We start from the raw sequence: 15783 nt of genomic DNA on the forward strand, positions 1-15783 counted from the left end.
GATTGTGGTTTCCAGTTTACATAGCAATATAAAACTGCCACGAGTTATTATGGAAGCAGCTGTTGAAGTTTTCTATTCTGACAGTGCATGACACTGCATGTACAGAAGTCTGAGGTACTGTTAACAATGAAAATTATCATATATGCTACATTACTGCAATAGGTGACTAAATATAAAAAAAAAACACTGGCTTAGCCTCTGCTTCTGCACCTTAGTAAAGTAGCAATTACGGACACAGTACTGACATGACCATGGGAACAGGTCTAAGCAACCCGGAGTCACACAATATGACCAAGAGCATATCTAGTAAATAAGCAATGCAAAATAAGGTCAGTGATTACTCTGCTCACAACAAGATATCATTATTGTTAAAGAGTTTGTTTTAATTTATACCATCATGTCGATACATATACATTGCTGCAATTATATTAAGATTTGAGATTTATTTTGTATTCTTTTTTCATGTTTAACTGAACTGGTAACAATGAGGTTTGACTAAACAATTTCCTTTCATGCCTGCTAACCTGTTCTATGCACCTAACCTGCAGTTTTACCATAAAAAAAAAAAAAAAAAAAAAAAGGAGGCAGTCAATGAAACAGTTGCTTAACCCTTTCAGGCACCATTTATCACTTTGATTAAAACCTAGTATTATTTGACCTATATAGTATATATGGGCCCCTAGAAAGGCCAACAGTTAATTTCTTTTTACATGCACTACAAAATTTCATACAAGCTATTAAAATTACTGGGAGCTGTAATATTAAAACAGCAGGATTTATGGAGGCAACACTTTGGCAGTCATGGAATCATTTTGTATTTGAATAATGCACCTGCTAAAAGAGCTCTACTTGCAAGGTGAAGGATGATAAGCTTACATGAAGTGAATGAAGTACTGCTAGGCAGAGCAAACTCTGTGAAAAAGCAGTGAATTTGCAATATGCAGAATTGTGTACAAAGTGCCTTAAAGGGCTAATATGTGGGCCATCACAGCACTCTACAGAAGCTGCTTGACTTAGCATCAGTGCAATCAAGCAATGACTTCTCCATGCACACATGTACACTATCATGACCAATGGTTTGGATAGAATCCATATGGACAAACATGCACAAATGATACAGAGTAAGTAAAGCGCGTGTGCTAGATCTTGGTGATAGTCACTTTTTAAGTATCTTTACACCACAAAAATTAATGAGCCTAGCCAGAGCAGGTTAATATATATGCGTTAGAGAAACCCAGTGCAGGACCAGAAGACCTAAGCTTGCAAACAGATGATATGCTGGAAGTCATGACTTCCAGAACTGAGAAAATTTAAGTGATGAAACAATTCTGCACCAGGACTTTCAGGAAACGAAGCCAAAAGTGACTTTCATTTCTTTTTAGCCATAGCTACTGATCTGCTGATATTCAAACTAAGTCAAATATAACTCAAAAAACACTTTACCTGGTTGTTGGAAACATCCAGGTACTCAAGACAGTTGCAGAGCCGGCTTCCAAAGAGTGCAGGGTGCAACTCAACAATACGGTTCTCTGACACTGTCAACTGCTGTAAGGGCAAGTTGTTCAGCTGCGTTGGCAATGTCCGTAGTTTGTTGGCCTTCAAGTTCAAAATGCAAAGGTTTGCCAGTGCCAATACGTCGCTGCCAAGCTGAACCAAGCTGCAGCCCTGAAGAAAAGGACCAATTTGAGTCTTGGTATAGATGCCATACCTTCAAGATAGCTTGCAAGTCGTACAAAGCTAGCCTTACAAAATGTGGCAACATAATCATTGAATGTTGCGAATGCCGTATCAAAACACTTATACAGCTGTAAAGCATAAGCAATAGGATAAGCAAGCTGTGCAAAGGGTCCCAACAAAGCATGTACCACATTTACACATTTGTCAGTCTGTTTTTTTTTTACTTGAAAATCCAAAATTTGGGGGGTCAACTTACAATCGAAACCCAAGCATAGCACCCCCAATAAAGGAGAAACAAAAAAGCATATCAGGAATGCTACGGCATGGTTACAATTCTATGTTTGCTCTGTAGCTCTCCCCGTAACATACAGTTGCAGACTGACAAGTGTAAACGCTAAATTTCTGCACCTTGTGGGGGTCCTGCGCCCCTCTTGGTCTTTTTAAATACGCGGGCTCTATCCACTCCGTCTTGGTGTGCACGGAGATAGCGCAACTGCGCACGTGCATACTTTATCACGGGGTGTGAGATCTGCTCGGCTTGAGAGTAGGCCTTGATAAGGACGGCAAAAAGCCAAGGACGGTGGATTCCGAGAGAGCGCGGCGAGGACGCGGCCATGCTGTCAGCAAGCGCCACGATGCATCCTGGGTGAACACGGATGCCGCGCCGTGTAGAAGTACAGTTCCCTTCCTGTGTAGTCATGGCATAGCGCTGCCGCAAGCCTCTACTGCATGCTTCGCTTTACAGTGGCTTCCGATGAATCGTTTCACAGTGCTTTTCGTAGACCCGGAATAAACCAGTGAATTTATACAGACTGTGGATTTATGATTCGTTAAATGAAACCATTTCTTGCGGACCCGTTTTCTGGACGGCGGAGCCTTCAGAGTGATTTTTGCTCGAACTCTGGTTAGCCCCACGAGAGTTGCAATTTTTGTTTCATTTGTAGCCATGTCGGACTATTTCAACTTACCGGGTGCAAGCACCCAATTGACAAATGCAGTTCAGCCTCCCACTAATGTCGGTTGCATGCAAGAGCAAATAGGAGACAGGAAAAACAAATCATCGGACTTCGGTAGTGGAATGCTTGACCTACTAACCTAGCTACTTGAATCAAAAACACATTTCAGAGAAATGGTGGGAAGCGAGCGAGTTTCATTAGTGCTTACTCCCTAGTATCACGATAATCAGCTGCAGCTAAATTTTCCTATGCCTAGGTTTGAAGGATACGCCGACAAGAAATCTGCGATTTCATTCACGAAATTGGTGATTATCAGATGGCAATGAAAATTTTGGACAGTGCTCTGATCACGCGTGTGCTTCCTGTAGCTATAGTAGGTGCCGCAGCAACCTGGAGGCATAGACAGCGGCCATTCACAACAAAGCAGGATTTTATAGAGCGTTTTTAAGAAGAGTTTTTGCCACCGGGCTACGTCATCCGCATGAAAGACTAGCTTTGCGCCAGGACGAAAGGCAAAAACAAGAGTTTGCGTGGGGTTTTGTGTAGTATGCAAGAGCTGCATGAGTGGGCAGATCCTGGGGTTACGGAGCCAGCGAAGGTGGCTCATGCCATACATCGGTGCCATCCAAGGCACCAGCCATACCTCCGGCGCCGTCAGTTCACGGACTTCTACGACATGGCTGCCAAAGCGTCCCTCATCAAAGCGTCTCTCCTGGTGGAGCTCCAGTACAAGCCACCTCCCCCCGCGGAGACCTGCCTCGAGCCATCCTGTACGTGGCTCGGATCACCGACAGCACCTGCGGACTGCCACGCTGTGTTGGGTGCAACGGTTCGTTCGCCCCCTCCTGCTGAGAGAGTTGAGGAGCAACGCTTCGTCTGCCCCTTCCAGCTGATGGAGTTGTGGGTGCAACATTTCGGTCGCCCCCTCCCACTCTTGGAGTTGTGGATACAAAGTTTCAGTTTTGTCCGCCTCCTCCTGCCGACGAAGTTGTGGGTGCAATGTTTCGTCCGCACCCTTCCGCTGAAGAAGTGGGGCAAGCATACAGCACTAGTCTCCGCCACCCGCCCTCAACTGCGGGACTACTGGTGCCGGAACTACAGCAAAAAGCAGAATATTTTGGTCGCCGCACCATCCTGCTGCCACAAAGCACAACCACGACCAACCACCAAGGAAGCAGTGATGACAACTGCCCATCTGGCCCAGATCGACGTGAGAGCCACCAGCATTGCCCAAAGAGCTCCAGGAACAAACAGCTTTAAACTCTCATCATAACAAGGACCACCCCGATAATGCGCCACTGGTTGTGGCGAGTGTGGCCGGAATAGAAGTGCCTGTGCTTTTAGACACTGGTTCTACGGTTTCAGTTTTTGGCGAGCGAGTAGAAAACGCCTGTGATACAAAACGCCTGCAGTTGCGGAGTGTAAACACTAACCTTCGTATGGCGTCAGCTCACGTAGAGCCCTCAACCTCGGCAGCCCATTTAACAGGCACTACACTATAAATGGATGAAAGATCAGGCAGCACTGCCTACTCCTTCCTAGTCTTTTCTGCCCAGTGATATTGTGACATAACTTCATAGCCAAGGCGGGAATCGTGATAGACCTTCATAACAAGACCTACCAGTACAGCATGAATACTGCAGCATTTAAGTTCACAGCCCAGCCATGTGCTTTGCAGTCACAGCTGCTTGTCACAAACAACCCTTCAGTCAGAGCCACTGGAAGTGGTATTCTCACTGTTTTGAAGTCCTTCAGGGAATCGCCAGCTACAACGTTCATGGAGGCTCCTGGGAAGGCCAACGTTCTGACTCACAGGATTGCCATCGACGGGACCCGTCCGATCAGATTCAACCCAAGGCCCTTGAGTGTCCACAAGCGAGCACTGCTGGGTGGTGTCCTCGATGAAATGATGGCCGGTGTGATGAGACCCTCAAAAAGCCTCTGGGCATTCCCTGTTTTTCTTGCACCTAAGAAAGACGGCACAGCACGGTCGTGCATCGATTATCAACATCTGAACGCTGTCACAGTGCAAGACTCTTACCCCTTTCCATCAATCGACTCTGTTATGAACTCATTTGGGTCAGTTAAGTTTTTTGCAACTCTTGACTGCAGTAGGGGTTTTCTGTAAATCCTGATTGATCGCTGTGACATTGAGAAAACTGCTTTCACTTGCCATCAGGGATTGTTCGAATTTGTGCGATTGCCTTTTGGTTTGCGCAATTCACCTGCTACTTTTCAGCCTATAATAGATATTGTGCTCAAAGACGCTAAATTTAACTATGCTATGACCTACATGAATGACGTAGTAGTGTTCTCAGAAAGCCTTGAAGAGCGTATCCTTCATCTAACCAATGTCCTTCAACGAATGCAGAATGCAGGCATCCCCGTTAACCCTGGCAAGGTTCAGCTGGTGACAAGCAGAATCAACCTTCTTGGTTTAATTGTGGAGCAGGGTACAGTGCACCATGAAAAGAAACTCCAGGCTGTGCTGCAGTTTCCACCACCAACCAACATATTCTACCGCCACTTCATCCCGAACTGCACCGACCTAGTGCGACCCCTCCATCAGCTCCTCCGAAAAGGTGTCCATTGGTCACAAACAAATGCAGAGCAATGATCATTCCGTTCGCTGTTGGCAGCCGTTGCGGATACAACATGCCTGCAGCTCCCAGATCTTAACCGGCCACTCACAGCACAAACAGATGAAGGGGATACGGCAGTGGTGCGGTATTGCTTCAAGAGCATCGAGGAAAGTTTTGCCCATTGGTATTTGTTAGTCATACCCTGACGGGTCTGGAAAAGAACTATAGTGTGACAGAGAAAGAGTGTCTTGCGATTGTATTCGCACTAAAGAAATATGGTATGTATTTGGATGAGGCTGATTTCTCTATTCAGACTGATCACCAGGCCCTACCGTGGCTTTTAAGGTTGCAATACTCAGCTGGCCAATTAGCCCGTTGGTCACTCGCGCTCCAAAAGTACAATTACAGGGTGAAATACATAAGATGCACTTTCAACAAAGTAGCCAATGCCCTGTCCCGAGCTCCACTTCCTGGTGATGGCGAACGAACACCTACGGTCCACGCTGTGACAGCACCTGCAGCCTCTTGAGCACACTAGTGTCTCGTCAACAACTGCTCGACGCTCAGCTCTCAGATGACCAGTGCAACCAGATACGCCACAGCCCGAACAATGCCAACCCTGCAGCGAGCCGGGTGCCTAACTGAAACTATGACTGCTACATAAAAGCAGAAGATGGCTTGCTCCTGCGGTAATATGCCTGCTGCCAACCCGGACAGTGGTGAGTCCACATTTCGTGTGGTTGTTCCTAAGAGCCTCCGCAAGCATTTTCTAGAGTACTTTCATGACACACACCTCACAGGCCACAGCGATGGCAAGAAAACATATGAGAAATTGTGTCACGTCACGACATGGCCCCGTATGAGAAGGGATGTCCTGACATACGTCCGGACTTTTCATACTTGCCAGATGGCGAAGCCGAGGAGAGGGAAACCACCAGGCCTCATGCAACCTGAAGAGAGCCGACACCCATAGAAAATCGTTGCCTGCGACGTAATGGGTCCCTAACCCAGATTAGTGAAAGGGAATCACTACTTGTTAGTAATCACTGATCATTTCTCGAAATGGGTAGAATTGCACCCCCTGTGTAGAACTAGACCCTAAGATAATCTGGGATAAGCTACTAGAAACATTCACCTGCTTTGGCTTCCCAGCTCAGCTAATCACAGACAATGCCACATACTTCACGGGTAGGATATTTAGTGACACCTGCAAAGCTCTTGACATGAAGCACAAAATGAGGATGCCCTACCACCTTCAAGCAAACATTACAGAGTGAGTGAATCGAAATCTCAAGACTACCTATGATATTGGCATTCACGGAGTGGCACAAGGACTGGGACGCTCGTATCCAGGAGATAGCCTTCGCCACAAGGACCACGGTGAACCGGTCAGCAGGTTTTAAGCCAGAGGCCAGTCTTCTTAGTCACGAACTCAGGTTCCCTATTGAGACTGCTCTGAATGGGCTTGATTTACCGGCTCTTGGTCATTCTAAATTTGCGCATGATCTTTCCAGCTGCTTGGCAAAAACCCTGAAGGAGGCTAGGGAGAACTTGGACCTCGCCTGCCTGAAATACTGCAACCAGTACAACAAGGGAAGGTGACCCTTGGAGTTCACAGTCGGTGACAAAGTCCTTCACCCCACGCACCCACTAAATGATGCAGCGAAAGGGTTTGCTGCTTCTCTCATTCTGCAATGGACTGGCTCTTACTTGATAACGAAGCCCGTGTCTCGGCTTTCACACTTAATTCATCATCTGCAGGATGATCGAGAAACCGCACCAGTCAATGATGCCGATCGAGCGTACCACGGGCATCCGTCAACCACATAGAACCACTTGACCTACCAGGCACAAAGGCTACTCGAGCTCAACGAATGCCTCAAAGCATGCACTCCACCAGCAGCCGTAACGGTTCCGTCCTTTTACCGCGTTTTTTCGTTGTTTTACGCCTCGGGAGGTGTCCCGTCTTGTAAGGGGGGGGGAGTGTGGGGCTCCTGCGCCCCTCTTGGCGTTTTGAAATATGCGCGCTTTATCCACTTCGTCTTGGTGCACGTGGAGTTCGTGCAACTGCGCAGGTACATACTTTATCGCGGGGCGTGACGTGTGCTCGGCTTGAGAGTGGGCCTTGATAAGGACTGCGAAAAGCCAAGAACGGGGGGACTCCTAGAGATAGCAGGGACACGGTCACGCTGTCAGCGAGCGCCACGATGCATCCTGGGTAACACGGACGGCGGAGTGGAGCCTAACCAGAATGAAGATGAAAGCAGCACCTCCTGAGAAGGGTTAGGCTGTTTGCGTGAGTTGTTGCCATGCGGGAATCAACACCTTTCGTACCGCTAGGAGCCATTTTGCCATGCCGCATTCCCCTATTCGCACCTTAGTTTGTTTTGCTTTGCCGCGTTGTGTAGAAGCACAGTCGTCCTTTCTTGTGTAAACATGGCATAACGCTGCCGTAAGCCTCGAATGCATGCTTTGCTTTACAGTGGCTTCCGATTTAGTATCGTTCCAAAGTTGTTTTTGTTGACCCGGAATAAAGCAGTGTTTTTATACTGACTGTGGACTTGTGACTCGTCGGGCAAGACCATTTCTCACGAACCCGTTTTCTACGGCAGAGCCTTCAACCTGTATATGTCAGAAAAGTTTCTTAGAACTTGCTGTTGGGCAAGTTGGTTCATACTGGACAAAGAAATAGGATGCGCAAAAGAGACAATCCCTTTAGAGGAGAACACAGGACAGGAGCAGTGCACTTGTCCTAGGTTCTCCTCTAAAGTGACCGTCCCTTCTGCGCATCCATTTTCTTTGTGCATGACAGAAAAGGCAGCAAGTTGCAAGCACGAAGGTAACCGTCACGTAATATCACACTCTTGTGGAATGCTTTTGAAGCAAGCATTCCCTAGTTTCATAATTCACATGCACGAAGCTATTCTGACAAAAGCTTCAATTCTATAAAAAATTACCAAAAGTTCATATTCACAACACATAAATGAAAAAAAAAAAATGAAAGTTTTATGCAATTTTCTAACCAGCTTTCATTTTTAAGCATACACACCAATTAAAGCAAGCTGTATCAAGCTTGTTTTTTATATCCCGAAGAACTGTTTGTTAAGAAGCATTTAATTTTCCACACGAGAAAGCATGCTTTTATCTGCCATAGCTATTTCTCTCTGCATGCCTCACAAAGTATTCCCATTCCTTTTCTAAGCTCATGTCACATTTTCTTTATCACCTTCATGTTGCAACAGATAAACAAAAATTAGTGAGCATGACATTAGCTATGCTTGTTGCCTAAGTCAGTTATGCTACTTATTCGTATGTTTCATCATACAGAATGTAACCTCGCCAGTTTGCTATACTACTTTAACTCGCGAACATCTAAAGGCATACATACACAAGTGGCATCCTTAGAAGCCAGTGTGGCCCCACATGATGAACATAAAGATGTATGCCAGGAATCAACAAAGATGCTTTAGTTAAACTCGCTGCCCATGTCACAGCAGGCGAGAAGAAAAACATAATTTACCTTCCCAGAAAGCATATCTGCAACACAAGATAAGAATGTGGAAGTGGTCTCAGCCTGCCTGAATCGTTAAATTCTTCAGCGCACTTGGAAATCCCTGAGGTGGATAGTGCTTCTGTTCCGACACACATAAGGTCTCTCGAATCCGAGTAACCTTCGGCGGAGGTGCTGAGAACAAACGTTGGTCAAGAATATCCCCACGCTGCACCCGTTGTAGCAGGCAAAGAAACTGGCGCAGCTCCATAGGTTCAGCCTGCATGAAGGGAAAAGAGAAAAGCTGATTCTGGTACCAGGCTAGTCCACATTCAAATAAAAATGGCACTGAAATATCATCGGCTACACTTGTCACAGAGTTTTTTCCTCTCCTTTCAGAATTACTAGTGTAGCGCCTGCTGTAGAGGCAAGGGAGAGATGTGGCACAGCATTTGGGATGGCATGGCCTCCCCAGCCTATCAAGAGCTATTGCAATGTGGCTTTCCATGCTTCTCTAGCTGATAATGTGCTTATGGACAGTGCATTCCTCTCCTCCAAGACAAGGAACCTAGCCAATGCCGGCATTTCATTCCCAGAGATGAGATGAAAACAACCTGGCACAATACAAAGGGAGCGCAATAAGTTATGTTTTACTTCCCAGAGTGTAGGTGACACAACTGAAAGATGCTATAGATGCATATTAAACTTTGAAATTTCCACTTTTCTCAGAGGTGCAACATTTTTTTTTTTTTTAATTTTTATTGGTGCCCACAAGCCCTTCCGCCCCTGAAGCACTAATCCCTGAAAGATGCTATTGAAGAATGAGGGTAGCTGCTTTGGCTCATCCACCTTACAGCCCAGGCATTGCATCACAGAAATTTTAATTGTTTCCCAAAATGAAGGAGCACTGGAAGAGCATATGCTTAATGCTCTACGAAAAAGTCACCAATGCATTATTTTACCGGAGTCAACAACAGCTGCAGACATTTTTTTGCAATTGCATGGTACAATGCATACTACGACAAGAAGCTTACATTTAAAAGTTTCATTTCAATGCTTCCGAAAAAATTTTCCACGAGGCGATACCTATTCCATGCTCATATAGGTCATGGAAAGTGGTATGTGATAGAATGGAGCACAGCAATGGACACACAGGAGTGCTTCAAGGACTGCTTCAGAGGCAACATTGTCTAAAACGCTTGCAGAAAAAGTGTGGAGGTTGGGAACATGAAACGCACTTTTATTTTCAAATACAGTCATGCCCGCCAAAGGTAAACAAGCAGCAGCTCCTCCTCTGCTATGTTCCAGAGAACAATCATTAATTTACACATAGGCCACCAAGAACTAGCTCAAAGATAAATTTGATTTGATAAATTTGCACTCTTCTCCACTTTAATCTTGTACAGAACAAATCTGAAGGCAGGCATGATGCTGGCAGTGGAATCATGACCAGTTTATCAAATTACCTTCCAGAACAGAATTTTACAATTTCTGATGAATTGAATGAATCATAAAAATGAATTGATCAGTGAGCAAACAGATATGCTTGCAAGCATGACTGAATATGAAAGAAAATAAAAGCTGCCAAAAAGTCTATAAACCCTTTTATGAGTAATGCACTTAGAAGATTAAGCAGAGTGGCAGAAATGACCAGAAAAAAATTCTGAAATTTTTGTGAGTGTATCGTGTACTTCGCTTGCACTTTATTGTACTTTGTAACCATATTCTTTCTGATTCTCCTTTTCTTCACGGTAGTACTATTATGCTTATCGATTTTATTTAGTACTCATAATTTGTGGGTATTTTATTTTACTTGCACTTTGTTGTATTTTTGCAGATGTATGCAATTGTAGCAGTAATGTTGTGTTTATATAAATTATTGTTCATTTCAATCCCTGATCCTCTATGGCTGAAGCTGAGAGTAATATTTGTATTTGGACCGGCCACTAGCCTACTGAGCTATCAGTCCAAACAGTGTTTGTACATATTATTTGGTTTTGTCAATAAAGTTCCTTGAAAAAAAAAATATATATATATAGATGAAGCTAAAATATAAAGAACTCAGATTTGTGACAAGGCACACAAGTAAGCAGCATAGCTTTGATGTGGTTTGATTTCGTTCTAGGGTTTAACGTCCCAAAGCGGCATAGGCTATGATAGGCGCCGTAGCGAAGTGCTCCAGAAATTTCGACCATTTGGGTTTCTTTAACGCGCACTGACATTGCAGAGCACACGGGCGCCTTGCTTTTCGCCATCATTGCAAATGGCCACCACGGCCAGAATTCGATCCCGCATCCTTGGCCACAGCAGTCGAGTGCACTATCCACTGCCCCATTGCGGCACGGCTAAGTAAAGTTGAACCTTCATATAACTAAGTCCTACATGCAGCCGAAAATTTTGTTAAATCGCGAATTTTGTTATGTCAAGGTTCCCATGCTCTTGCTCCCTAAATAAAGTAACAGGTTAGTGGAACACTGCTAGTAGATGGAAACTTGTGAATTACGAATTCAGGAAATAAGCAAGAAATGCTAGCATTAATAACGCTAACAAGGGTGCCGGATGTTGTTTTGTATATCACGATGATAGCGGGTGATAGCGAATGGACGCAAATGCATCATTTTTCTTCATGTGAACAAAGAGTGAGGGCTGTTATCATCTGTTTTGGTTTGGCTTGGCTTGGCTTGGCTGGCAGCTGCGACTGCGATAGTGGATCTGTGGTGCAAGTGTATAAAAGCGAAATGCGATAATAAACGGGGGTTCATTTTCGTCGCTTGGGAGCGCGGTGTCTGGACTGCTTTCTTGGGCAGCGTTCCGGCGCGGGTGCGGCTGCGCCCCCCCCCTGCCTGGGCTAACACGACAACGAAGTCCTACATGCAGCCGAAAATTTTGTTAAATCGCGAATTTTGTTATGTCAAGGTTCCCATGTTCTTTCTCCCTAAATAAAGTAACAGGTTAGTGGAACACTGCTAGTAGATGGAAACTTGTGAATTACGAATTCAGGAAATAAGCAAGAAATGCTATAATAATGCTAACAAGGGTGCCGGATGTTGTTTTGTATATCACGATGATAGCGGGTGATAGCGAATGGACGCAAATGCATCATTTTTCTTCATGTGAACAAAGAGTGAGGGCCTCCCCACGGCGGCGCAGCTACCTTTGCACGGCAATCTTTTGTTCAGGACTCACACACATGTACCGCATTTACACACGTAATGAACTTGCCTTCTACCTTTGCCGCCAACAAATTAAAAAAAAAAACGCTAGTCGTTAGCGCATCCTCCTGCTGCGCACCGCGGCAGACTAGTATATTTCTTGACAGAGCGCCACGATACCGTGCAGCGAGAACACTTCACGGTGTGCGTTAGCTTCAGAGGTGGGGTGGGGTGGGGTGGGGGGGGACTTGGCAGAGCGCCAGAAGCTTTGACAGTAGTGCCGACGGTGCATTCTTCGGCTGGTCCGATTGCTCAGTCCCTTTCCTTTATCATGCAGCGATTGGGGAGGGCGCAGCCTGCTGCCACAAAATAATTGGAACATGTGTAGTAGCAAATGCCTTTTGAAGTGAACGATGCTAAAAGCCCGCATCGTGATAGCGGCTGACCGCATGCTTCCTTTGACGACTGTCATAAAAAAAAAAAGGCTACTTCCCACGTATTGAACCCTCCCCTCAAACTAACATCGATGTCGGACAAACGCAAAATACAGTGAGTCTCGACTAAAGTTTTAATTTGCATCCCACTGTCAAGATGGCTGCTGATACATGCATGCGATGCGCAAGGACTTCCTTAAATCGAAAGTGCGGAATAAAATTACTTTGTTAAATTGCAAAAAAAAAAAAATACATGGTTTGCAATACGGCAAATATTGGGAAATAAAAAAATGCACTACGTCACAAATTCTTTACACTGAGGTTCGTTACATTGAGGTTCAACAGTAGCACAGTACAGACGCATCACACGTACTGCCAGGTTCACACAAAGTTCAAGAACTTTTCAGGGATTTTAGCAGCATCGCAAGTAAAAATACAAGGAAGATTTTAAAATTTTATTTTATTCATTGAATGGACACTAAATTCCTTCCTGGTAAGAAAGAATCCATTGCTCCATTCCTTCTGCTGGTCAGCGCCACTTTACCTACAGCCAAATGTACCCAGTCATTTCATCACGGCATCTTCTGAGAAGTGTTTTACTTAGCCCAAACAGGCGCTTCAGTTTTCTAGGGTTTCACCACCTTCTTGTACCACTGATTTTCTTTTCAAACCAAACTTTATACGAACTGATCTTAGTGGATCACTTTCACATATTTTGACCACCATCAAGGAAGGGAAACCCATGAACAGCAGCGATATTATGAACACTGGTAGGTGATAGTGCATGCACAGTGCAAAAAACTCTCCAGGCATCTATGGAAAAAATGACATTAACAGCTGCCTTGCACAAACACATCTACTAAGTTTACAACAAGCCCCTTTCAATAGACGCTTAGTCATGATAAAATATACGTTCATGTATTATAACGAGCACCCTCATTTCTCCTTAATTGATCTGCTTGTAGCTTACGGGGGTCTCGGTTCTGGCAGTCTTGAAGCCATAGGTAGCGTAAGGGGGTTCTAGCACAGCTTTCACCCTTGCTCTTGATCACGTTCTACGTGACGCTGGCGGTAACAAAAGACGTTCCACGTCCGCCGCTATGGTTGAGGGTGGCGCTGGTGAACACTCTCAAGGTGCGTATACAGACAACATAAATACCCAAGCAAGTAGCAGGGGGGACAGCGGCTGATGTAGCTCAGTTGGAAGAGCACCGGACGCGATATTCGGAGGTCGTGGGTTCGGTTCCCACCGTCGGCACGTTGTTTTTTCTTCTACTTTGTGTTTAATTATCTTTCCCCTAAACAGATTACATTACTAATTTCGGTGATTATCCAAGTAAACATTAAAAAAAAAAAGACAAAGTACCATCCCCAACGCTTTCCTTGGCCTCGCCGACTGTTGGCTTCTTTCCTTCATGTATTAAAACGAGCACCCTCATTTCCCCTTAATTGATCTGCTTGTACACAATGTGGTAGTAATATGACTGCCTCTCATGCAGAACATTTGTCAAAAAAGCCCCAACAGTATTTTGTTCTATTCCCTAATCCCCTCGGCCAAATGCTATGATCAGAACCTTCACACCAAAACCACCATGTGTTTTGCCCATTTGCAGCATATGTAAACAGTGTGACGTTAGCACAGTAGTTGGTTTATGTATTTATTTAAAATACCCTCAGGGTACAGCAGTATGTAAGAGAGGGGAGGGGCGGATACAGGAGAGGTATATATATATATATATATATGTGTGTGTATATATATAAAAACAGAAGGTTAACACAATAAGCGTACAAATCTCTGAAATACAAAGTTCGTTAGAAATTAGCACATAAAAAACGAGATGCATGAGTAATTTAGGAAGACGGCATAGGTGTAAAAAATATAACAATATAACAAGCAACAGAGTAAACAATGAAGATGAACAAATAACCGTACAAGTTTTAATAATAGGCAAGAAAGAAAGTTTGCAGCACGGATTTAAATTTTTCTTCAGTTATACTTGTTAGGGATGCAGACAGGTTATTCCAATCATTACAGGTCCGGAGAAGAAACAAGTTAGAATAGGCAACTGTGTTTGAGTGTGGAATGTTTACTTTTTGACTGTGGTTATGGCGAAATGAAATGAAGGATGGTGGTTGAACCCATAAGGAGCGCAATGTTGAGTTATGGTAGTATATTTTATGTAATAGTATATTTAAGGTAGTATATTTTAAGGTAACTGCAGGCCAAGATTGTATCCGTTTCAGCATAGTGCAGTTAGCATGACACAACCTCTGCTTTATATGACCAAATTGACATCCTAGGCCTTCTTCAAGGATGTGTGGATGACGTGAAATATAGATAATCACGTGCCAACTTTTAACAGTTTTAAGAAGTCGTGGTATAAGTAAGTCACAGTAAGCAAGAACTATTTGGTTGCTTTCATAAACAAAACGACACATGTTCAAAACGATGTTAACAAAACGAGAATGACCACTGATTTGGTGTCTTTACCTGGCATTTTTTCAATGCTCCTGTACTTAAACTATGAACGTCTCCAGGAACAGACAACATTCCAAACGTGTTCTAAAATTGCTACGCTGAATTGCTATCCAAGACTTCATTATGACTCCCGAGTGTCCATTTCATCAGGTAGCCTTCCCTCTGACTGGTGAATGGTATGTGTCGTTCCTGTATCGAAAAAAGGTGACCCGTCCCCTGTTCACAATTATCGCCCCATCTCACTAGTCTCTTCATGTTGCAAAATGTTAGGTCGTATCATTGTCAATTATGTAACAGAATATTTTCACAACAGGGGATTACTAACTGGTCTTCAACACAGCTTTAGGAAAGGTTACTCAACTGTAACACAATTAACTTCAGTTGTGCATAGCTTCGAACAAGTCCTCGGTAGACCAGGCTAAATAGATGTAATTTTATTTTAGGTTTTACTAAACCACCAACATTGCACAGCACACAGGCGCCATGCTTTTCGCCTCCATTCCCCCCTAATTCGAGTCCAGCACCCTAACCACTGCACCACTGGTGCAGGACGAAGAAAAAGTAATCTATAATTTGTAACATGTTACATACAACTTTGAAGTTTAAGCTGTCTGCTGGTACTATACAGTGCCTCAATTCGTACGTTTGCAATAGAAAAAATATACATCAATGAGAACATATTTAGGCAGCACTTTTACCAAACGTTTTGTGGTTCAAGAAATGTGAAAAATCGGGTTTAACCCAGAGATAAAGAGCTGCATGAGCACCAAAGTGCCAGAGTAAAAACCTTTGGAGGCGTTAAGAGAGCTCAAGGTCACTCAGGCAGCAAAATGCCAGATTATTGACAATGCACAAAGAAGACAGTGTCTTAAAAACACACTGCATTATAATTGTGCAATTATAATGCACAATTAACTATCCTTCCTAGAGCGTCTTGTCGCTGTGTCTTCTTACGCAAAATTCACAATATGACAGCATAACTGATAGCACCTTTGGCTTTTTAAAATATTGAG

The 15783-nt window shown here is 44.2% G+C and overlaps 1 protein-coding gene across 1 annotated transcript in view; it reads right to left on the reverse strand.

Annotated features, from left to right (window-relative positions):
• Lrr47 (Leucine-rich repeat 47) overlaps nt 1-15783 on the reverse strand; it is a 55775-nt gene that overhangs the window by 33926 nt on the left and 6066 nt on the right. The window contains exons 3-4 of the mRNA XM_084589004.1: nt 8794-8985; nt 1444-1665 (exon numbers count right to left, since the gene is read on the reverse strand). Coding sequence (XP_084445130.1) covers nt 1444-1665; nt 8794-8985 — 414 coding nt within the window. The remainder of the gene's footprint in view (nt 1-1443; nt 1666-8793; nt 8986-15783) is intronic.

The sequence above is a fragment of the Amblyomma maculatum genome, chromosome 1 (genome assembly GCF_055883805.1).
Source record: "Amblyomma maculatum isolate TAMU_Amacu chromosome 1, ASM5588380v1, whole genome shotgun sequence".
Taxonomy (NCBI): Eukaryota; Metazoa; Arthropoda; class Arachnida; order Ixodida; family Ixodidae; genus Amblyomma; species Amblyomma maculatum.